Below are 25,651 nucleotides of genomic sequence, written 5' to 3'. Positions count from 1 at the left end.
ACACTATTCCACTTTTCTGGAAATTTGAAGCTGTTAAATGTAAAAGATGGAAGGTCAGGCATGTTGGCTCATGCCTGTAATCCCAGCACTTTGGGAGGCCCAGGCTGGCAGATCACCTGATGTTGGGAGTTCGAGACCAGTCTGACCAACATAGAGAAACCCCGTCTCTACTAAAAATACAAAATTAGCTGGGCATCGTGGCGGACGCCTGTAATCCCAGCTACTTGGGAGGCTGAGGCAGGAGAATCGCTTGAACCCGGGAGGCAGAGATTGCAGTGAGCTGAGATCGTGCCATTGCATTCCAGCCTGGACAACAAAAGTGAAACTCTCTCTCAAAAAAAAAAAAAAAAAAAAAGATGGAGGAAAAAAATCAGATTAGAAAGAATATAAGCAGACAACAGGACTTGATCCGAGGAGCAATAGAAACTACCCAAAGGAGTGCAGGGAAGACACACGCCGAAAGCAGAACTGGAATCTTATCATCTGGCAGCAACGCAGAGTGGAGCAGGGGAGGCGAGACTGAAAACGCAAGAACTCAGCCTCGCAGCTCCCCAGGCCTAAGATCATCAAATGACCCCCTGTTCCATCCTTTACCACAATCTGTCACAGGGTGAGGGCGGCAGCCTGATGACACAGAAGCTGCTGTCAGTTGTCCTCTGAGAGAAGAGAAGTCTCTAGTTCTGTAGAATAAATAATCACTTCTGATGATGTCCTACAGCGTCCATGTTTCATTTACTCTTTCGGCCAAAAACTTGCCCATTCCGCTCAGGCTGTACACTGTTGGGTGGTGGTGAGGGGAGGCTGCCGTGGTGTTGAGAGCTGCAGCAGCCATGGCAATGGACCGCCAGCCCCCACACCATCCTCTCCAGGCAGTGGCTTTGTCTCACACAGGGGTCTACTCACTGATCTGTTTGCCAAGGGACTGGGAGTTATTTCCAATGTCTTTCAGCTTTTCCGCTTGACAAAATAGAAATAATGTTTATTTTCTTCTCCAAAATAAGGTGGTTTTCAGCATGTCAAGCCATTTTTGGCCAAAGAATAAATACTGGACCAAATAGGTGAAAAACTGAAAGTAAAATAGATGAAAAAGTCCTGCAAAGCAAGGACTTTAAAAAGTCTAGGAATCATCATGGCTATGTCTCTTATATTCCTATGCCCTTCATCTCTAAATTAATGCTTTAAAGAAAAGGGGGTGATTGTACCTCCCAATGTACCTCCTTGTGCACTCATATTTAATTAAAGTTCTAGAAGGGCCAGTCAAAATAATAATAATAAAATCATACGACATTGGAAAAGGAAAATGTTATTTTCATGTGATATGCTACTGAGAAAATCTAAGAGAACCAACAAAAACAATTAGGACTATTAAAAATAAAATAATTTTAAAAACACAGAAATCAATAGCTTTCCTAACTATTGGCAAAGATCAATTAGAAAATATAATGGAAATAAATATCCTAAAGCAAGAACAATAAATTAAAAATACAGGTACTCAGAATTAAAGGAAATATGCAGGAACTATGCAAGAACTGTACAAAACCATCAATGAGGGGCATTACATATTTTACTTGAAGGATACCCCACATTCGTGGATGGAAAGAGTGTGTACTGCAAAGACACCAATTCTTTCCAAAGTAATTTCTTTCCTTTTTTTTTTTTTTTTTTTTTTGAGACAGGGTCTCATTCTGTCACCCAGACTGGAGTGCAGTGGTGCAATCTCAGCTCACCACAGTCTCTCCCTCCCAGGCTCAAGCGATTCTCCTGCCTCAGGCTCCCGAGTAGCTGGGATTACAGGCGTCCGCCACCACACCCAGCTAATTTTTGTATTTTTAGTAGAGAGATGGGGTTTCACTATGTTAATCAGGCTGGTCTTGAACTCCTGACCTCAAATGATCCACCTGTCTCAGCCTCCCAAAGTGCTGGGATTACAGGCATGAGCCACCGCGCCCAGCTTCCAAAGTAATTTCTATGTTGAATGTAATTATCATCAAAATTTCAAAGGGATCTTCTTTTTTGATTCGCAGTGGGTAGGGGTGGGGTGGGATCAAGAAGGAGATGATAAAAGTGATTCTAAAATGTCTTAAAAAGTATACAAGGGGGCCGGGCGCGGTGGCTCACATGTGTAATCGCAGCACTTTGGGAAGCCGAGGTGGGCGGATCACCTGAGGTCAGGAGTTCAAGACCAGCCTGACCAACATGAAGAAACCCCATCTCTACTAAAAATACAAAATTAGCTGGGCGTGGTGGCACATGCCTGTAATCCCAGCTACTTGGGAGGCTGAGGCAGGAGAATCACTTGAACCTGGAAGGCGGAGGTTGTGGTGAGATGAGATCGTACCACTGCACTTGCAGCCTGGGCAACAAGAGTGAAACTGAGTCTCAAAAAAAAAAAAAAAAGTATACAAGGGCTAGAAAAGCCAGGGATATTCGAAGAAAGAACAATAACAAAAGAGTACAACGAATACTAACAAATAAAATGTATAACAAATCTATAATAATAAAAACATTGCAGTATTAGCATAACAACAGACAAGTACAGCAATGAATGAGAATAGAATGTCCCTGATGACACATCAGTATATTTAAGAATTTAGTAGATGAAAAAGGTGACATGTCAAATGAGTGGGGAAAGAAATAAATCGTTCTATAAATGGTGCTGAGACTATCCAGTTGGTCAACAGGAAAAAATAAAGTCATATTCCCTGTTACTCAACTAGCAACAATACAAATTCCATAAAAGAAAACTAAAATCATTAAAAGAAAAAAAAAAAAGGTAGGCAAATAGTTCTATGCCCTTGCAGTGGGGGAAGGGTTTTCGATGCTTAGACAAAGGAAGAAACTGTGAACTTGACAATGTGGAAGTTTGAGACTTGTGCTCGGGGCACTGGCCAACTGGTGTTGAGGCTGTAAGCTGAAATGACCTTTTTAAAGCACAGGTTAGCAATGTACATTTAAAATGAAAACAAGTCCATTTTCTTTAACCTAGGATTAGCAGCTCTGAGGTTTTTTGTTTTTTGTTTTTGAGACAGAGTCTCACTCTGTTGCCCAGGCTGGAGTGCAGTGGCGCGATCTTGGGTCACTGCAACCTCCGCCTCCAGGGTTCAAGCAATTCTTCTGCCTCAGCCTCCCAAGCAGCTGGGATTACAGGCACTCACCATCACAGCTGGCTAACTTTTGTATTTTTAGTAGAGCCGAGGTTTCACCATGTTGGCCAGGCTGGTCTCAAACTCCTGACCTCAAGTGATCCGTCCACCTTGGCCTCCCAAAGTGCTGAGATCACAGGCGTGAGCCATGGCGCCCAGCCTAACCCTGAGGTTTTTACCCCACAAAGGTAATCACAAAAGTAATACCTATTTCCCAAGGATTTTTAAAGAAGAGTTGCTGTAATGGTGAAAAATGAAGATAATCAAGGGGACTGGTTACAATAAATTATGGCATATATTTTCAGCAGAACACAAGGCAGTTACTAAAATTGATGCTAGAGATCTGTATTGATGGATATCAGTTACATCCAAGACCTAGTATCAAGTGGGGAAAAAAAAAGAAAGATGAGAGAAGAGGCAAAATCTAGGGTGACTGGCTTTACTTAATGACTTACTCAAATGACTTTAAGGTAAGACTCAACAGTCCCAAGAGAGGCCAAAAGGCAAAGCACTCTAACCTCAGCTTCCATATTTGTGCCCTCCCTCTGGCCCAAGTCACAGATTCTTCCAGGTGCCTCAGTCTCTCAGTCTATAAAATGGGGATAAAAATCACCAGTGCCATTACCATACTCTCCCCTGTCCCCAGGGTGCTCTGAGGATTAATTAGCTGGTATTTGTGAAGTGTGTTCCTGTACTGAGTTATTACTGAAAAGTTTCCATTAGGCTCATCAGCTCTTTAAAGTTCTTAAGCAAAACTAAAGAAGTTTTGATGAAATGCCCCAAAGACAAGCATGCCTGGTAACAATGAAGCCATAGAAGAAACAGCCCGGCAACCCTGCCCCCTAACCCTCCACATCAGGCACAGTGCTCAGGCAGTAAGGCCAAGCCAGAGTTTCATCAGCACTCCCCCAGGATGAGGTCAGCGCACACCGACTGCCTCTGGCCCTCCAAGGGGACGATTATCACACTGTCGCCAGCGTCCCCAGTGCTCCTTATTAGTGTAATAGAAACCCTGCACAGAGACCGACAGAGAGCATGAGCGGAAAAAGAACACGTGCAGATAGGCACCCCCCAACCCAAGTCCCTAATGAGGGGTACAGGGACGGATGTGCATGGATCCTCAACAGCCCCACCCTGTGGAATTCTGATCACAGCTGCCATGCTCTGGGGATACAGGGAGACATGGAGCAGCTTCCAGAGGGGCAGCATGTTCACAGTATCACCAGCTCCAGCCAGGAGTCCAGAAAGACAAAGGTTATGCTGCTGAAAGGGCAGGCAGGACACTGTGAACCCCTGTCATCCCAACCCCTCATCCCAGCAGAGAAGGAGCCCTGCTGACAGCGCTGAGCACTGGCAGAGGGTGCCTGCAGAAGGGGGTTTCAGTGGCAGGCCTCTGGGCTGCCCCTTTTGCCTCGTGTTCAGTGGAATGTCCACGCTGGCTCCACAGTGCCAGCCCACCGAGATGGACTGCTTTGTCCAGCAGTGCCTGCACCAAGGACATGCTCCAGGATCATTCAGCTTTCTTCCTCCCCTAATGCTTGTGTCTTTCTCTGTATGTCTCATCCTGTCTCTCAAATCTATTCCTGTGTGTCCCAGAGGGCCAGAATGAAGCAAGTTCTGCTGTTATGATGCAACTCCCGGCCACAGGTGAAGCCCGGACTCTTCTGAAAACCTAATGAACAGGCAACAGCAGCCTGTGTGCTTCTTGACAGCATACAGGTGCTGATAAATATCGACCTCCAGGGTATTCTTGGTAAACACAGGCACCGCGGCCCCTCACCCTCACGGGTGCATGCGCACACATGCACACACACACACACTCTCACACCTTGCCAGCTCTGCTCTCACACCTCAAAAACAAATTATTTAACTATTCTCTTCCCTGAGGATTAGAGCTCTAATTTCAAACACAGAGCTCCCTGGCTTGTCTCTCACATATGCAGCACATTCTGATAGGTTAAACGCTGCGGTTTAATTACTGTAATGAGAGGTGCTTTTTTTGGGTTTCCTCAAACATTCGTTTTTCCCTCCCTTATTTTACATTGAAAATCATTTTTAGCATGTTGTCCTCTGTCATTTTCCCCATCTCTCCCCCTGACTCTATATGTAGGGAAGAAGGAAGGCTCTTCGAGTCAGTGTCTTGAAGAGTCACCAGAAGTGAGTGGGTAACAATAGTCAATGTCCAAACCTTTCATTTAAAATTTTTTTAATTTAAAATTTGTAAATTAAAAAAAAAGCAGATAGGAGAGGTAAAAGCCCACCAAAGTAGACTGCTACAGTAACTATCCTGGACAGGAATGGTCAGTAAAAGACACGGCAGGTTGGTGTAAGGTGTTATTGGGGGGTAGGGTCAGTCCTGCAGGTGGTTTTGGGAAGGGATGGGATGTGTTCCCACGATGGCCAGCATGTGATTTACTGCAGCCCCAGATCAAGAAGAAGGCTGCTTTCCACGGGAAGGCTGGACAAAAGCAGACTGAGGATGATGCCTCTGGTGTATGGTGTATGGTGGTACGCATCTGTAATCCCAGCTACTCGGGAGGCTGAGATGGGATGATCGCTTGAGCCCCAGGAGATGGAGGTTGCAGTGAGCCAAGATCGCACCACTGCGCTCCAGCCTGGGTGACAGTGTGAGGCTCTGTCTTAAAAAAAAAAAAAAATAAAAATAAAATAAAATAAAATAAAGCGTACAGCCTATATGCTTTCAAAGCTGTGGATCGTAATTCACCGCCAAACCAGGTCCACCTTCAGCTCCAGGCATTAGATCTGGACTGCACTGCGTGGGCATCTGAAGGCTGCAGTCATTTAAAAGGAAAACCTGACCACAGCTGCAACGCCAAGAGAGCTCTAAGATCAGGCTGGACTGGCAGTGGAGCAGAAGCTTCAAGAAGCGAAAATGCCCTTCTCCCTGTCTCTTCAAGGTGACCTGGAATGAGTATCATGGAGTTCAATGACTCTGCGTGTGCTCTGGGATCTCCCAGGAAGTAAGTTAACGTCCTGATCATTTTTATCCCCCCTTTTGGAGTCTGCCTTTTAGGCTTTCTGCCTCAGCTCCATACATTTTGTAAACTTCTTTTTTTTTTTTTTTTCTGAGACAGAAGTCTCGCTCTGTCACCCAGGCTAGAGTGCAGTGGCGCGATCTCGGCTCACTGCAAGCTCCGCCTCCCGGGTTCATGCCATTCTCCTGCCCCAGCCTCCCGAGTAGCTGGGACTACAGGTGCCCACCACCAGGCCCAGCTAATTTTTTTTTTATTTTATTTTTAGTAGAGACAGGGTTTCACCATGTTAGCCAGAATGGTCTCGATCTCTTGACCTCACGATCCACCCGCCTCAGCCTCCCAAAGTGCTGGGATTACAGGCGTGAGCCACCGCGCCTGGCCCACGTTTTGTAAACTTCTGACTCCACTGATTTGTAGGAGTAAAGGTACCACAAAGACCATCTGCTACCAGAAAACCGAGGTGCATGCAAGGTCAGGGAATTAACCATCACGTCATAGGTGTGCAGGGAAGCCCTGAAAATTGCCAAGGCCAGATCAGCAAACAGGTTGACTGTCATAAGCAGATCAGTGGAAATACATGCAGATATAACAGAGAAGGACAAACTCAGGGAAGAGCAGATGAGGAAACAGACGACAAAGGAGGGGAGAGGAGCTTTCTGGAAGCTGAGTTTTCAGGGGAAGGTGGGAGTAGCAGCCCACTCTAACCGTGACCCAAATCAGTGGGACCTTCTCTTCTTGGAGGGAGAAGCAGACTTTACCAGGAGGCAGAGTGACAGGCTCATCCCTGAGAAATCATTTCCAGATAAAATAACACTTGCTTCATAAATGCCATCTTCCCTTTCTTCAGAGAGTCTCAAATTTCCATGAAACCACTTAACAATGTCCGCGTCAAAGAACAAGCCTAACGGTCACCCTGTGGAAGCGACTTTGAAAGGCAGAAGCCAGAGCCACTGCCTGACTGTGGGGCATCTGCCTCTGGCCAACCACTAACCACATGACAGGGTCCCCCGCACCTCCCTCTGGGCCTTCTCTCCTCACAGCGTCTCTCACTCCTAGTCCACTCTTTCATCTGCTATCCTCCATACCAGCTCCCTAAGACAAAAGTCTGGACAGTGAGCCCAGACTCTTCCCTCTTCTTCACTCTTGCATCCATTCAGCCACCAATTCCCAGGAGATTCTACTTCTTCACTCTCTAATCCATCCTCTCCATCCCCATAATAACTGCCCTGATTCATCCATCATTCCCCTCTCCTAAATGCCCGCCCTACCTTCAAGAGAGAGCTTTCTAAAACGCTAGTATGAAACTTATTATTCCACATACAACTTTTCCGTGGTTTCCCCACTGTCCACATAACAAAATCCACACTCTTGAGGTAACACATGCCAGGTCTTGCCTGATCCCACCTTTGCCCACCTTTCCAAGCTGTCTCCTCGATCTCTCGCCTTAGTGGCTATGCCCCCATTACATCCTCTGCATGGACAAAAGTCACCATTCCGCTTCAGACCTTAAAAACAACTAATCCTCTTGCAGGGCTCAGATAAAGGGGACCTCCTCCATGAATGGAGGCACCTTTTTAACCTCTTCCCCACTAGTTCTCCTCCCCTACCACAAAACTGATTGCTTTCCCCCCAGGCCTCCACTCAGATACCTAATATAGCACCTATAATATTTTATCACCCACACCACATCTGTTTATATATCATGGAACCCCACTAAACTACAAATATTAAATCTTATTTTTGTATTTTTAAAGTTTAGCAAAAATGTTGGCACATGGAGGAAATGCATGTTTAATAATTAGTAAATGGACAGATGATTTTTCCAGTGAATCATACTGCCTCTATGTGCTAAACTGGGAACCAACAATTGATACAAACATAGATATAAATATACAGATAACAGGCATGAACAAACTTAGAGCAAATGAATCTAAAAAGCAGATTTTTTTTCTTTTTTGAGACAGAGTCTTGCCCTGTCGCCCAGGCTGGAGTACAATGGCGCGATCTCAGATCACCGTAACCTCCACCTCCCAGGTTCAAACGATTCTCCTGCCTCAGCCTCACAAGTAGCTGGGATTACAGGCGTCCGCCACCACACCCAGCTAATTTTTGTATTTTTAGTAGAGATGGAGTTTCACCACATTGGCCAAGATGGTCTTGAACTCCTGACCTCATGATTCGCCCGTCTTGGCCTCCCAAAGTGCTGGGATTACTGGCATGAGCCACCACACCCAGCCCGGAGATAGTTTTTAAATGTTTATGTTTCATCTAAGTATGCAGTATAACTTTTTTTTTTTTTTTTTTTTTTGAGACGGAGTCTCGCTCTATCATCCAGGCCGGAGTGCAGCGGCACGATCTCAGCTCACTGCAACCTCCACCTCCCGGGTTCAAGAGATTCTCCTGCCTCAGCCTCCTGAGTAGCTGGGACTACAGGCACCTGCCACCACACCCGGCTAATTTTTGTATTTTTAGTAGAGGCAGGGTTTCACCATGTTGGCCAAGCTGGTCTCGAACTCCACACCTGCCTCAGCCTCCCTAAGTGCTGGGACTGTTTACAGGCATGAGCCACATAACTTTCTGCTTGTATTTTTGTTAGGCTAACATTAAAGTTAGTTTGCATCCCTGATACCAAACTGGTTGGAAGGGAAGTAGAGCTGCAGAAAATTAAAGAAAAATTGGTATAAGATAAAACTTCTACAATGAATCATTCACAAGTGAATAGCAAGAACTAACTACACATGTATACTCTTGGTTCACCACGAAATCCTTTTAAACAAATACCTACCATTTCCCCAAAACAAACAGAGTAATTATGGTAAGGCCTTGTTAGTGTTCAGGCAATATGCATGAAATACATTTACTGCCCTGGAGTCACCTCTAAAGAATCTCCAAGCCGAATCCGTGCTGCTGGGATAACGCTGCCTAATGCACCAGCCTCCAGTGCTCTGCGTAATGACATCCGCGCTAATGGAGATGAGCTCGGCTTCATGGAGGTTCGACTCCTGACAATGGATCTTAAAGGTGAGGCACAGCAGCTCAGGAGAAAGTCGATTTAATTTGTTTAACATCATAAAAAGGGACATTTCCACATGGACAGCAAGGACATGAATATCATGTGTGTATGGCAGAATTATAAACGCATTTTTGGCGAAATTCAATAAAGCTGATTCCGCTGCATAAGGTCAGCAATTTACTATAAAAAATGATATGATTGCAATTTTTAATATAACCCATGTATTTGCTGCAAGATGCTCTAGAAGATTGTGTAATGTAACCATTCGACCTCTCCACAGGAGCAGAGATCACCCTATTTACCCTTTATTGTCCTGATAAAAGCGTCCATACAGAACAACAAAGTCAACAGCATTTACTTAAGAGCCACACTCAAGCCCAAGACTTCCTCTCCTCATACACAAGAATGGGGCTCGGGATGAAAGCCCTCATGGAAGGCAGCAGGAAAAACTCCAAATTAAATTCACTTCCTATGTAGCAAAATAATTACTGAAATGTATATGAAAATGTACAGATGAACTAAGTAACCTCTGTAGTCATTCTAGATTTCATTTTCTATAATGTGATTCTTCAAGGGGAGAGCACAGGTGCAGACTACACACTGAAATTCAACTCAGTGATGACAGAGACCCTGCTCCTCAAATTGGGTGGGCTTCCATATGTCTCATAAGCCCATGTTTACACTTTTTGAGGAAATGACTTAGGTTACCATGAAAATTAAATGGGCAAATGTATGTGTGAATGCTTTTAAGCTGTAAATCAAAATACACATGCCAGTGACTATTATACAGTCTGCATCGTATCATCTCAGGCTTGCCTGTAAATTAAAACATCTGTATTACTAGTAGCTTCTACAGCCTCATCACCAAGTTCTCTAAGGGTGTGGACCATTTATGTCCCCAGTGCACTTAGCATAGCACTTGGCAAACAGCAGACGAGGAATGCTTGGTGAACAGAGCTGAACTTGGTCACAGCTAACATGGACAATTCTAGACTGGGAGAATAGAACTTTTATTTTCCATGGTGTCTCCAGATGGAAGCTACAAAATGTCACTCTCATTTTCACTCACTACTGCAGGAGTTCCTAGATCAAATCAAGCTCCTTTCCTGCCTTGGAGTCTTTGAGAGCTTGCTGTCCTTTCTGCCCAGGCACTCTCACTCTTCACAGAACCACTTCTCATTCTTCTGGTCTCAGCAACCTTCCCAATGCAAACCTACCCCACCCTCTCCATTATTCTCTCTCACAGCACCTTGCTTGTTTGTTCATATTTCTGGGGAGTCTGCCTCCACCCCAGGCCTCTGTTTGTTTTATGTAAATGGTAACATTACATCCTCACTCCCAGGGCCAGCACCATGCCTTGTAAGATATATGCACTCAATAAATACTTGTTGGATGGAAAGATGGATGGATGGATGGATGAATGGATGGATGGGTGGTGGATGAATGAATCGTAAAAATCTTTTCAAATAAGGTACTAAGATCTTCCAAAGAACAGTGCTATTTTATGTTATTTCTGTTATTTTCTATTGTTTCTGCTTGTTACAGGTGAGCATCCCTGATCCAAAAATCTGAAATCCGAAATAATCCAAAATCTGAAACTTTTTGAGTGCCAACATTACATTCAAAGGAAATGCTCATTGGAGGATTTTGGAATAGGGATGTTCAACCAATACAATATTCTGCAAATATTCCAAAATCTGAAAAAATCCAAACTTTGAAACATTTCTGGTCCCAAGCATTTTGGATCAGAGATACTTAATCTTTATTTCTATTTCAGCACTGTGTCTCCTCTTTTCAGGACTGCCTAAAGGAGAGCCTTTGGGGAAAAAAAATGTAAGTAAATATCAGAAATAGACTCAAAGAGGACATCATGGAGCTCCATATTTATTCTCTTTCAATTACATTCTGTGCAAATTATCTTCATGTGAAAGTTACACCAATTTTTCTAGCTGCCTCTTCTTCAAATTCAACCTGTGTTCTTTCGGCCAAGACCCCAAATTTTGCAATTAGAATAATTTAATTCACAATTCCGCAGGTGACTTACAAAGCTGGGGAGAGTATGGCTTTGTTCTTTAGCTTCATAGGTTTACTACTGTCAGTGTTAAAATATTTTTCTTACAGCTTAAAGCCAAAAACAGACTGGAAAAGAGTCCCATTCCTATGCACTTTCAGTTTCATTGAAAAGATGACATTTACGTGGTTGTGATATTTAATTTATCACAGAGGGCCATGATTTTTTTTTTCCTGAAATACCATGATATAGTAAACTTCAACTTCATGAATGAAAGCCTCTGCAACCATGTAACAATCTGAAAATCCACACAAAATTTAAGACCACCATATTACTAAAGACAATCTACTCAACAATCTAATTACAGAAAGATTACTTTAAAGGGCTTTAAAACTAAAAAGAATAATTAACAGTAAGAGATTAGAGCATGCCCAAGTCCTCTGTCTGATGAGAGGGGAGAGTTCTGAGGAGATCAGCTCCTATCAGGATGTTGAAGAAACTGAACAGGTATGTTTGAAGTTGGAAGGGAAACATTACTAGAGTTGTTCAATTCTCAGCACAATTTAAATATAAGTTAGCTTGCCCCATCACTCTGTTTACTGAGGACCATTAGTAAGTCACCTTTACTTCAAAAACGGAAAGAAGATCAAGCTGTGGAATGACCAACCTAGCAAGCCTATCTATAGTTAAAAATAAATTTAAAATAGAAGCACACTGTCTTATACAAAGATGAGAATACTCCATATTCATACAATTACAGATACACTAATTCATACACCACCCTCCAACAGATAAACTTATTTTTAAAAGACATCAGCTCAAAAGTGTTGAATATAACAATGGATTGGTAAATTAATGAATACTATCCAAAGTTATTTTTAAATCTTTCTAATTACAGTCCAATCAACATAAAATGTTTTTCAGTAGAGATTGCCTTATGTTATACCTTATGTTAAGTTTCAAAAATCCCTGCTTCTAACATTTTCCAACAGTTCCAATAAGCCCGCATATTGTGTAGTCCGTTCGGTGGAAACTCTCTTGTCTACCCTTAGCAGATAAATCTCATTAAAAGAACTTCCATCCCTAAGTGAGGCCAGATAGGAAAGAAAGTTTTCTTTTTGTTTTGTTTTGTTTGTTTGTTTGTCTGTTTTGAGACAGAGTCTCACTCTGTCACCCAGGCTGGAGTGCAGTGGCATGATCTCAGCTCACTGCAACCTCCACCTCTGGGATTCAAGCGATTCTCCTGCCTCAGCCTCCCAAGTAGCTGGGATGACAGGCATGCGCCACCACGCCTGGCTAATTTTTTTGTATTTTTAGTAGAGACAGGGTTTCACCATGTTGACTAGACTGGTCACGAACTCCTGACCTCAGGTATCTGCCTGCCTCAGCCTCCCAAAGTGCTGGGATTACAGGCGTGAGCCACTGCACCCGGCCAACAAGTTTTCTGAAAATCATCTCGAAAGCCAGTGATGATACAGAATACATCAACATTTATCTCTTGGACAAACTGGAAATATATCATTACAGTTGTTAACAAAGGCCCAAGTCTTCTAAAACAATAATAATAGACTAAAAAAGCATAAAAGTATCCTTCCATCACATATACACAGAAGTCTCCCTTTATCTGTGGTTTTGCTTTTTGCAGTCTCAGTTACCTGAAAATAAGATAATTTGGGAGAGGGGGTGAGCCCATTCACATTACTTTTATGACAGTATATTGTTTTAACTGTTCAATTTTATTATTAGTTAACACTGTTAATCTCTTAGTGTACCCTAATTTATAAATTAAACTTTATCACAGGTATGCAAGCATAAGAAAAACAGTACATATAGAGTTCGGTACTAGCCGAGGTTTCAGGCATCCACTGGAGGTCTTGGAACGTCTCCTCCGTGGTTGAGGCAGGGACTAAAGCACCCATAATTTGCTCTATATTGCACAAGATGCTTCCCTCCATGGCAGCTAGAGTTCTGGATGGGAATTAGGTACCACCAATTAGGTGCACTCATGGACAATTTGGAAAGTGGAAATGAGGCAGAGGACTGCTGTTCTTGCTGCTTTTGATTGCTGCAAATATCAGCAGATGGGCAGGCAGGATATTGGAAACACCAAGGTTTCCTATTGTAATGTCCAGTCTCCAGCTTCATGGGGGTCAAGAGCCAATCTTCACAGAAGTAGAAGCCAAGCCCACATTCCAATGTCCTGTCATTGCTTTTCCAGGTGTCACAAAACACTTGCAGTGGGGGCGGCAGCAACTTCTTGATCCCTGGATCACAGCTGCAAGGACACGCACTTGAGCTCAACAGCTCCAGTGACAGCCTCTTGATTCCCCACTGCTTGATCAGGACAGAGGTAGCACCTACCCTGGCAAATTATCTGGAAGTCATTCCTGAAGGCCTAACCTTGGGTCTACTCTCCTAGCCTTTTCAATAAGTAAGTGCCTAACCATCTGGTTTTTGTTGTTGTTGTAGTTGTTGTTGGTTTTTTGTTTTTTTTTGAGACAGAGTCTCACTCTGTCACCCAGGCTGGAGTGCAGTGGTGCAATCTCGGCTCACTGCAACCTCCGCCTCCCGGGTTCACGCCATTCTCCTGCCTCAGCCTCCCGAGTAGCAGGGACTATAGGCGTCCACCACCACGCACAGCTAATTTTTTTTTTTTTTTTTGTATTTTTAGTAGAGACAGGTTTTCACAGTGTTGGCCAGGATGGTCTCAATCTCCTGACCTTGTGATCTGCCTGCCTTGGCCTCCCAAAGTGCTGGGATTATAGGCATGAGCCACCACACCCAGCCTTTTTTTTTTTTTGAAACAGAGTCTCACTCTGTCTCCCAGGCTGGAGTGCAATGGCGCAATCTCGGCTCACTGCAACCTCCGCCTCCAAGTTCAGGCAATTCTCCTGCCTCAGCCTCCCAAGTAGCTTGGATTACAGGTGTGCGTCACCACGCCCAGCTAATTTTGTATTTTTAGTAGAGACAGGGTTTCGCCATGTTGGTCAGGCTGGTCTCAAACTCCTGAGCTCAAGTCATCCACCTGCCTGGGCCTCCCAAAGTGCTGGGATTACAGGCGTGAGCCACTGCACCCAGCCCAACCGCCTGTATTAAATCCCTCTCTGCTCAAAATTCCTAGAGGTTCCTGATGCACGAATTCTTATGACACAATTACAGCAAACTGACTGTAGCCCATTAAGAATATATCTTCTGGCTGGGCGCAGTGGCTCATGCTTGTAATCCCAGCACTTTGGGAGGCTGAGGCGGGCGGATCACAAGGTCAGGAGATCGAGACCATCCTAGCTAACACAGTGAAACCCCGTCTCTACTAAAAATACAAAAAATTAGCTGGGCATGGTGGCGGGCGCCTGTAGTCCCAGCTACTCGGAGAGGCTGAGGCAGGAGAATGGCGTGAACCCGGGAGGCGGAGCTTGCAGTGAGCTGAGATTGCGCCACTGCACTCCAGCCCGGGCGACAGAGCAACACTCCGTCTCAACAACAACAACAACAACAACAAAAATATATATATCTTCTAAGAGAACATATACTATTGATGATTGTTGTCATCAATTAAGCCCTTATTTTGGTGCCAGGCACTCTGCTAAGCACTTTTCATATCATTTTCATTTAATTCTCCCCACCCCCCATCTTTTTTTTTGAGACGGTGTCTTGCTCTGTCACCCAGGCTACAGTGCAGTGGCACAATCATAGCTCCCTGTAAGCTCAAACTCCAAAGTTCAAGAGATCCTCCTGCCTTAGCCTCCGGAGTAGCTGGGACCACAGGCATGCACCGCCATGCCCAGCTAATTTTTAATTTTTTTTGTAGAGACAGGATCTCACTGTGTTGTCTAGGCTGGTCTCGACCCTTCCATCTAAAGCAATCCTTCTGTCTCAGTCTCCCAAATTGTTGGGATTACAGGCTTGAGCCACTGCACCCAGCCAATTTTCATTTAATTCTTACAAGAATCTTTTGCAGTAAATATTATCATTAATCCCATTTTACAGATAAAGAAACCAATGTACCACGAAGTTAAGTACTTTATGCAGGACCACATAGTTACAGAGTGGTGAAGCTGGGATTTGAACCCAGATAGTTTATGCACCGTTGCCTCTAAAGCTGAAGTAGTCCAAGCATGACCTATTATTTAGTCACTCTTAAGAATATTTCCAAAGTCAAGTGGCTTCATTACTAGAAAATTTGTCACCTTCATCTTCCTATTCTCCAGGCTCAAAATGCTGGTACACTCATACATGACTGGTGAGAATGTAAAATGGTATAACAACTTTCAAAAACAGTTGAGAAGTTTCTTAAAATGTTAAATACACACCTATTATATGATCCAGCCACTCCATCCTAAAGTATGTACCCAAAAGAAATTATACGTCCCTACAAAGACTTATACATAAATATTGACAGCAGCTTTATTTTTAATATCTAAAATCTGAAAACAACACAAATGTCCAACAAGTAGTATAGCCATATAATGGAATACTATTCAGCAATAAAAAGGAATGAACCACTAGTATATACATCAACACGGCCAAACTTCAAAGTAATTATGCTGAGTGGAAAAGCCAGAACAAAAAAGAGTACACACTGTATAATTCCATTTATATACACTTCTAGAAAATGCAAACTAGGGCCAGGCACAGTGGTTTGCACCTGTAATCCCAGCACTTTGGGAGACCAAGGTGGGCAGATCACTTGAGCCCAGGAGATCGAGACCAGCCTGGGCAACATGGTGAAACCCTGTCTCTCCAAAATACAAAAAAATTAGCCGGGTTTGGTGGCGTGTGCCTGTGGCCCAGCTACCTGGGAGGCTGAGATCAGAGGATCATTTGATCCCAGGGAGGTCGAGGCTGCAGTGAGCCGTAATCACGCCACTGCACTCCAGCCTAGGTGACAGAGTAAGATCCTGTCTCAGAAAAAGAAAAAGAAAAAAAAAAAAAGGCTAATCTATAGTGATAGCAGATCAGTGCATACTTGCAAACCAGGATATGGGGGGTTGGGGGGACCACAGGAGGAAGGGATTACCAAGGGGTAGGAGGAAACTTTTGGGGATGCTGGGCATGTCCATTATCTTAATTGTGATGATAGTTTCCCAATTTTTAAAACCACACGTTAAATATGTGTAGTTTACTGTATGCCAATTACACCTCAATAAAGCTGCTTCACACAAAAAACAAAAACAACCCTGAGAGTCATCTTCAGTCCATCCCTTTGCCACACACACTCTCCTGAGCATGGCTTACTCTTTCTTCTGCCATGTCTGTGGTTCTGTCCTTCCTCTCCAGAAAGTACGTGGTATAGTTCAAAGAATCTTGGTCAGAAGACATAGATTCTAGTTCCACTTCTGCCATGTATTAGCTCAACTTAGCCTCTCTAAACCTCAATTTCTTCATCTATGTAAAATGGGAGAAAAGAGCTGCTCTGAGATTCATTAAATAGTTTTCATTCATTTAACAAATATTCATTAACCTGCCCACTACATACTAGGGTCATAATGAAAAAATCAACTAATATTCATTAACCTGCCCACTATATACTAGGGTCATAGTGAAAAAATCAACTATGTGAGAGTGTTTTGTAAACTGTAGAACTATCTACATAAATATGCTGTCATTTCTATTTCCATCTCTACTGCTACCAACCCAGCCCAGATGCCCCACACCTGAAGATGGACTCAGCAGGACCATCTTTGTGGCTGGTCTTATTATTGCCAGGCCAAGTCAGTTTCAATACAGAGCCGAGAGTAAACTTCCTCAAACAGAGTTTCTCTGTGCTCCATGGGCCAGGTGCCGTGGTTCCTGTTTGTAGTTCCAATGCTTTGGGAAGGCAAGGCAGAAGGATGACTTGAGGCCAAGAGTTTGAGACCAGCCTGGGCAACATAGTGAGACCCTGTCTCTACAAAAAAATTCACTAGGTGTGGTGGCACGTGCCTGTAGTCCCAGCTACTCGGGAGGCTAAGGCAGAAGGATCACTTGAGCCCAGAAGTTCAAGGCTTCAGTGAGCTATGATCATGCCACTACATTCCAGCCTAGGCAATACTGTTATTATAATATTGGGTCCTAACCCCAGCTCCTCCCTCACTTCCTATCTCACCAGCCTCAATTCTCTTCCCTTCTTTCTCCTCACAGGCCAATCCAGCTACTGGCATATGCGTCTCCGCCTGAGCCTCCCCTCACTAACAAAGGCCTTCCTGCTCTTTTCTCTCTGTGCCCACTGTCTCCCTCAATGGCTAGGTCAAAACTGAACAGGCCGGGAGCGGTGGCTCATGCCTGTAATACCAGCACTTTGAGAGGCCGAGACAGGTGAATCACGAGGTCAGGAGTTCAAGACCAGCCTGGCCAAGATGGTGAAACCCCGTCTCTACCAAAAACTACAAAAATTAGCTGGGTGCGGTGGCAGGCCCCTGTAATCTCAGTTACTCGGGAGGCTGAGGCAGATGAATCGCTTGAACTTGGGAAGCAGAGGCTGCAGTGAGCCCAGATTGTGCCATTGCACTCCACCCTGGGGGACAGAGTGAGACTCTGTCTCAAAACAAAAAAAGAAAGCAAGAATTTTTCACATAACCAGAATGTCCATCCCTTCAAAACCCAAATCTGTGCTAAGTGTTAACAGCAATTTGTTACTCCTTTTCCTCTTATTAACTTCCTTCTACCTATAGTCCATGTTTAACTTAAAAAAGTTTTATCTTCTTTACTGTGAAACATAATCCCATCAAATTTAAGCAAGAAAAATATCCCCTAGCCTGCTTACCATATGCAAAAATGCTCTGACTTCAGCATGGTGCCAAATCGACAGGCGTTCAACAATGTATACGACAAGAATATTCACTGGGCCATTGCTTGAAACAGCAGAAGATAGGAATCAACCTAAATGCTCACAAATTTGGGGCTAATTTTTTGTTTGTTTTTGTTTCTGTTTTTGAGATGGAGTCTCGCTTTCTCACCCAGGCTGGAGTGCGGTGACACAATCTCGGCTCGCTGCAACCTTTGTCTCCCAGGTTAAAGCGATTCTCCTGCCTGAGCCTCGCAAGTAGCTGGGACTACAGGCGCATACCAACACGCTGAGCTAATTTTTTGTATTTTTAGTAGAGACAGGGTTTCACCGTGTTAGCTAGGATGGTCTCAATTTTCTGACCTCGTGATCCTCCTGCCTCTGCCTGCCAAAGTGCTGGGATTATAGGCGTGAGCCACTGCGCCCAGCCGGGACTAGTTTTTAAAAGGATAACACGTGCATATAATGGAATATTATGCAGCCACTGAAAAGAATGAAGCAAGTCTGTATGTATCGATGTGGAATGACTGCCGAGATACAACACCAAGTATACGAGTAAAGTGTAAAATATGCTACCACTGTATTTAGAAAGCATTTGTGTTTCTGTGGGGGAGTAATACATATTAACATGCTGTCATGTGGATAGATATCTCTGGAATGATACATAAGAAACTGTAGCATCCTCTGCAAAAGAGAACGAGTGGGGAACAGGAATGAGAGAATGAGAGGAGAAGACTTATTTTTTACTGTATATCCTCTACTGTTTGAATTTTTAAGACCATGTATATGCCTTACTTTTTCAAAAAGTAAAAAAAAAAATTTCTTTTAGTAATACATGCCAATGTCATTTTGTCACTTTTCTTTTCATTGCAGTATTGTTGCAGGCACACAACTTTAAGAAAACAGTCTTCAGTTGCAGGGAAAACATAAAAGTAACTGGGTAAATCTGAAAGTGCTCCCTCCCCGCACACTCCTCTGCACTATTTCCCCATCGCAGGGTGAAGTGGAGGAAACCCCTCAGCTCAGCCTTCTTAGGGCAGCAAGTGCTATCAGCTCCCGCTCTGAATGGGGAAGCCAGGGCATCTCTGTTTCTACAACATTCGGCTGGCCTAGCTGCCACAGGTCTCATCCTGGATGCCGAGAAAAATCTGTGGAGTTCAAGACAAGTTTGGATAACAAGGGGAGCGGGAAAATTGATGTGGGGGACCAGTCGGTGTGATGAATAGGCTGGGCCAGAACAGCAGGTGACGAATATGCAGGTGCAAGACTGGCAGGGAAGGAAGACGGTCCGTTCACAACAGATGGATGGAGATGCTCAATCATCCTCAGGAACAAGCGCGGCTGCCACACAGCTCTGCCTGCTCCGCACGAGCAGCTCCTCGCTCACCTGCAGGGCACGGCCCCGCCCCCAGAGGCTCTGCACTGGACCCACACTAGGGCAGGGCTACGGGAGAAAGTGCAGGAAATAGATGCGGAAGATGCCACGCTGCTGCAGGCGGGCCTCTCCGGGACTCACTGCCAGTGGACTCTTCTCATTTTGCCTTCTTCCTCCAGGTTCCAAAACCAAACCCGTTTTGTCTCCCCTGGTAGCTCTCACTCCTGAGAAAGGCTTTTACCGCTAGGGTGACCTGTTTGTCTAGGACCACGGGGCTGTCCACAACATGGGAACTTCAGGGTTGAACCCAGGGCAATTCTGGGCAAACCAGAACCCTTGGTTGTCACCCCTACATTTTGCCCACTGTCCTCTCTTATTTCTCTTCCTCTTCAGTCAATGAGAGAACCCAGATCGGCCTATTTGGTTCACACTTATGACTGAGTCGAATCTGTGTAGGGCATTTGTTTCCTCTGGTCGTCTACAACGAACAGAAAGGTAAGAAACAATAAGACATTCAACTTCTGTCTTTTCTCAGAATGGGGACCTCTTTAAAAAATGTCCAGGATATACTGGCTTCAATGACTCCAACAAATAGAGGAATGAATCTAAATCTTGATGCCACAATCCATGTCTCGTTAACAAAAAATCACAAGGGCCAGACAGCCCCTCACAGAGCCAATTCTATTCCTTCCAGCTCCGCCGCAGGAGTTTCTGAGGATGAGGAAATGGGCCACACGCAAGCAAGGGGTGGGAGCTGGCAAGATTTCCGTGCCCTCCCCGCAAGCTATCTGCTGGACCCAAGCTCTAGGAAGAAAAGCTTTGTGAAAAGACTTCTGGCTTCACTAAGACGCATTAAAGAATTAATTATAAAGTAAAGCTGAAGGAGAAAATTAATTTTAGAAACACAAGAGGTTACAATTTTTTTTCCTGGAGATGGGGGAGGAACACAGTTATTTTCGTTTTCATCCTGGGGGCACAGGCTGGGAGCTGTCCAGTCGATAACCTGGCCATCAGAACAAGGTTTGTAATTAAAAGGTCAGTGACCTGGAAAGCCAGGGCCCCACTCCCAAAGCTTCTCAGTAATGACGGAGCTATTAAATTAAGACTGTTATGAAATCAATGCTAAAAAAGCTTTCATGGTAACGAGATTCCATTCAAGGACATGCAAACTACCTCATGAAATGGACACAAATGATAAAAAAAGAAAAGTAATAAAAGAGAGTTAAATTGAAATCTGTGTAAGAATTTACTCCCCCTTGAAATATTCTACAGAGAAGCCCTTCACCTCTAGCCCACTATCAAGGTTGGGACCACCAGGTTTCTTCAAGTTCATTTCCAGCAAGGAGGCGGTTTTGCTACCAGGGTTTCTGCTTCCAGGAACAGTAGAAGAATAAGATCTAGTTTCACCTTTTGGAATGAGAAAGTATAGTGGTGTGTTTTATTTGTTTCACTTGCCTACCCCAACCAGGACCATTTCTTGGATGAGGCAGGAAAAAGCCCTTTACTTAGACACTTGAGAAGGACACAGTAAGTGTGAGCCAACACCACCCAGGCCCCACTATGCAGGGTTATACAGAAAAATAGATGATGTTTGTCTTTCCTAGAAGCTTGCTTTGCAACAGATATGTTAGAGTAAGTTAACAGACAATTCTACCCCCCTCCCCCACCTCACCCCCCTCACAAACAAGCACCACTATTACCCACCTCAACCTCAGCCTGCCAAACATGTTTGGAAGCAGATTGCCTCCTACATTTTGTGGTTGGATAGGGTGTCAAATCAACACAAGCCTATTGACGACAATTTCCAAGCCTCTAACTTTCTGGACTGATTCTATTGCTGTTTTTACGTTACTCTAACCTCCTGGATTGCAGCCTGCTTAAAGCCCCAGATATGATGCCTGCCTGGCAAGAACTGCTTCTATATATAGACTGGTTCTATGAGGGCTTAAACCCCACACACAGTCCAATTATCTTGATGTGTGGCTGACTCTGCAGTTGATGTGTCATCTGCAGAATCAAGTGGTTGGAAGGAAAACAAAAACATTTATTCTAATACTCTGAAGGTGAGCAGCTGCTTTTCTCTTTCACCCAAAATATTCCCAATAAAAGGAAGAAATGTTGTAAATTACACAAAATGGCAATACAAACTTCAAAGAAAATGATAAATGATTCTAATAACTTCATGTTTCTCATTAATGGCTCCATGTTCAGACTTTAAAGCATCCGAAAGAGATCTCAAAACAAAAAACAAAAACAAACAAACAGGAAAGACCTTTGCAAACCAATGCTCTTCCATCCCTCTCCCACTCATTCCCCACTCGCCCTCACCCAGCACCCCCACCAGAAGTCAGAGAGCACAACACTTAACCCATCGGTGACACGGGCAGGATGCAGCCCCTGCTCCCGGCTGCAGTTTCACAATGAAACAAACTCAGCTGAGGCGCCTAAAGTAACCCTCATTTTCCACTGAACTGACATGCACTACAGGGACCTCAATTTCTATATTAAATATTAAATAATATTAAAAGAAAAACAAAATTGGATTTGCCTTTTCAGGAAAGAGATGTTTATTAAAAAAAAGAAAGTCAAGATTATAATTCAAGTCAGTGCTCCACTGCAATTCCCTGTAGTGACATTGCTAGGAAAAGCCAAGACTCCAAGAGCTGAGAGCCCTCCCAGAGCCAGTGCTCCAAGCCCAGCACTGCAAGGCTTCTGCAGGGAGTCCAAGAGCACGGATGCCAGAACCCCGGCCCCTCCTGGTCCAGACGGCCAGCGAGCCAACTTGCTTTCCTTCCACAACTACTGTTAGGGACCCGGTAGACGTTCACCCTCATACCCATCGGAGACAGTGCCAGGCCGTGCTGAGCGTGGAAACCTGACCCTGGAACAGCCCGAAATTTGAAAAGTGAAGTTTAAATCTGTGAAGGGGCTTTTCTTCCCCAGACACCGATCAAACCTTGGAATTCTCTGCCCAGGAAAGGTCTTGCCAGAACCTACTCCATTGGGATTCAACTTGGAAATGGATAATTACTGACTGAAGCAGCATTTTAGAGGATAATGGAGATGGGTGATTAACCTCAGAGATTCCCGGTTTAAGTACGGGATAAACTTAATGCGGTTCTCTTTAGAGGACGAAGGGCAGGACAGCATCTCAAGGTGCCAGATGCCTAAAATTCTAAAAACTCTAACCCAAATTAGGGGTCAAGAAGGAATTATATCCACTGTACCAATAAACAGTCACCTTCCAGTCCTTGCTCATGTGCCACCCTCTTAAAGACACTCTGACATTCATGTTGTTTAAGATCACAGTCCAGCCCACACCAACCCTGGCGTTCCTCACCCCAGCTCCCTGCTTCATTCATCAGTATCCATGGCGCTCAGCATCTGACATCCGACCTATTTCATTTTCCCATTTGTTAATCGTCTGCCTTCCCTCCACTAGAATTTAAGCTCTGCGAGGGCAGGGATTTTGTCTGTTAGGTTCTCTGCTAAATTCCTGATGGGAGTCTGGGGACAGGGCACAGGGTGCACAATGACTCTTGGATGAATTGATCAGTTGGATTTTTTTTCCTAAAGGAGCAACAAATCATAATTGCACAAAACAGTTTTCTCTCTACAGTAATTATTAGCCAAGTAACTCAAAAGAAGTATTATTTGGTCCAGAGTTTCTCTCTCTCTCTCTCTTTTTTTTTTTTTTTTTTTTTTTGCTCCCTCTCCCAGTCAGGGATTTATTAAAATTAAACAGATTAGATGGAGCTCCTGATACTAAAACTGCTCAGCAAATCCTGCGGTGGGGAAGTGCCGAGCAAACACCAGAGACATTTGTCTCTAAATTGCTCTAAATACCTTCTGCAAATGAAATTCTAACCCAGCTGCGTTTGAGAGAAAATGAGGACTAACTGGTCATTGTCAGTGGAAGAGAAGATCAGGCAGTTATAATATTGCACAATATACTGGAGCTAAGGATCTCTCGGCAACCATAGATTTTGTCTCAGGTTACCCCGGGTAATCAGCTCAGCTTTTAGGCTCAGCTTTCCCCAGCTTCACTGCTTTGATGAGAGAGCTGAAATCCCTAAGCTTTTATGATTAATTACTCCCCATAGGTACACATATTTCAAGGAAAAACTCTTTTATGGCATGATGCTTGCGGAGTGGCGAGGCCAGCCAACACACTCCAAATTTTAATAATCTCCTAATGATAAGGGGGGCTGGCACAATGCAGCCAGCCAGCAGCCGCACAGTGCTCCTTACCAACTCTGTCACGGGGACCTAGCCTTGGGGCTGCCGCGAAGCAGCTGCCTGTGGTGAAATGTTTGGGTTTCTTCTGCCCAAACCCTGTTAGTGCAGCCCCGGGACATGATTGTGTGAAGGGACCAATGGTTCCTGCTGCATCCCTTCAGTGGGACATCACAGAGCAGACCTAGGAAATATCACCCACCCATTCCAGCCAAAAATGACTGAAAGCTCAAAACTCAGAATTTCAAGGCTGGCATTCCAGCTCCTTAAGGAAAAAGAGTTTTGCTTTGGGAGGAAGAAAGCTCACTTTTGCCCTTCATGGTATATAAGGACGTTTAAATGACTTATTAGATTTCTAGAAAATTACATGTATAAAAAATTGAAAAGTCAGGTTTCTTTGTTGTTTGTTTTCATTTTACAAAAAAGAAAAATACCCTAAATTCCAACAGAACCAGAATAGATTGTCTCTTCAGACAATATTGAATTTGTCAGGGTCCATTTTATCCCTGCTTACAGAAATACCATAAAACCACTAATTTACCACTTCAATCTGTAAATCGGACTGACCCCAAGCTTGACTTTAACCTGACCTTGTTAGTCATCTCGTTTCCCTCGCCCTTCATTTCTTTCTTCCTCATTCTCTATTGAAGCAGCTGAACTCCTAACCTAAGCTAGTCATCCTGCAGCCAGGGTCACTGACACAGAGCGGACCAAAAACCATTAGTCCTCCACAGTCTCATCCAATGGGCCAACTCTGCTACTGAATGCTGCCTTTGCCATGATGGACTGGACTAAGTCCTCCGTGCTTAATTACCCGAATCGTGTCATCTTGCCGCTCCACTGTCAGGTAAGAAACCTGCATGCCCCAATTGGGGGCTCGCCTCAGCCCCACTGCCCCGTGAGTGGGCAGCTCTAGGAAGTCCTGGCGGCTTAGCACCTGCCTTGCACTGTGGCTTCCATCTGCCCCAGCCCCAGTCCCCCTGCAGGCCGTGCTGCACGGCCCTGTGGAACCTGTACCTTTCTTCTTTAGGAATGCTCTCCTGGTTGCAAGTGGGCTCTGGCGGACCCGGGAATTCTGTAGAAACTTCACTGCCGTGGCAATCTGGTGAGAGACAGAAAATAGAGGAGTAAACTTCACTTCAATAGTCTGAATTTCAAGATTAAAAATCCTAGGCGTTTTTCCCAGCTCCACAGAGACAAGCATACTATTGTGGTCAAATTTATAATCAGTTATTTCTTAAACTTAAAATCTACCTAAATGAAAGGTGATGTTGTTTCCCTGTCTTCACTGGCTTCCTGTATCTGAGTCTGTCAAATCTAATCCCTCTGCCGAGCTTCAGGCCTGCGATGATCCTTCCTGTTCCTCCTGATCTCCATTCGAGCTGATTCTTCATACTCCACGGCAGGTGTGGCCATGCGCACCCATGTCACCGCCCTTGTGCCCTGTATGCTGTCTTTCTGGGAGGCCTCCCTTTCCTGCCTCCACCTGTCTAAACGTTACCCCACACGCACGTACAACACACACACACACACACACACACACACACGTTCTCTACCAGCACAGCCCTTTTATAGTCTGTTCTGATTCCCCGAAGCCTTGCCTAAATAAGCAAGCCATCTCTGATCTCCCTATTCTCTTCAATTCTTCAGTGCCTGTACTGTGTACCATATAATTGAAGACATAATTACACCGTCTTCTAATGTTCAGCCTGCCTCCCCAACTACACTGCAAGCAAGTGAAGGGCAGAGACCACGCTGTCTCCAGAGCCTGGCAAAGTGCTGAGGGCGTCCCGGCTGGAAGGGATTATGTCGGAGACAACACCCACTGCCATTCACACTGGCCCCCCTTCTGCACTGGAGCTGAGTTCTGAAGAGCCTTCAAAGGGCAAAGTTTGGAGTTTCATGGCTAAAAGCTGACAGACTGACAGATTGTCTACCTGCCTCTGGTAATGAATATTATTTAATGAAATCTTCCTATCTCCACATAAGCCGGGCAGGGGATGGAAGGGGCACCGCTGCAGGTATTAACCTTCACATCACTCAGCACACGCGAAGTGTGTGTTTACGCCTGGCTTGTCTACTTTCCACCCCAGATACCAGCCCTATGGATGGGA

At 44.5% G+C, this 25,651-nt stretch overlaps 1 protein-coding gene across 1 annotated transcript in view; it reads right to left on the bottom strand.

The window, feature by feature from the left end:
- Window positions 1–25,651, bottom strand: part of PEX14 (peroxisomal biogenesis factor 14) — a 155,093-nt gene that overhangs the window by 69,198 nt on the left and 60,244 nt on the right. Inside the window, exon 3 of the mRNA XM_003274236.4 lies at window positions 24,555–24,639. Coding sequence (XP_003274284.2) covers window positions 24,555–24,639 — 85 coding nt within the window. The remainder of the gene's footprint in view (window positions 1–24,554; window positions 24,640–25,651) is intronic.

This window comes from Nomascus leucogenys, chromosome 24 (genome assembly GCF_006542625.1).
Source record: "Nomascus leucogenys isolate Asia chromosome 24, Asia_NLE_v1, whole genome shotgun sequence".
Taxonomy (NCBI): Eukaryota; Metazoa; Chordata; class Mammalia; order Primates; family Hylobatidae; genus Nomascus; species Nomascus leucogenys.
This window is presented reverse-complemented; position numbering and strand designations above follow the sequence as displayed.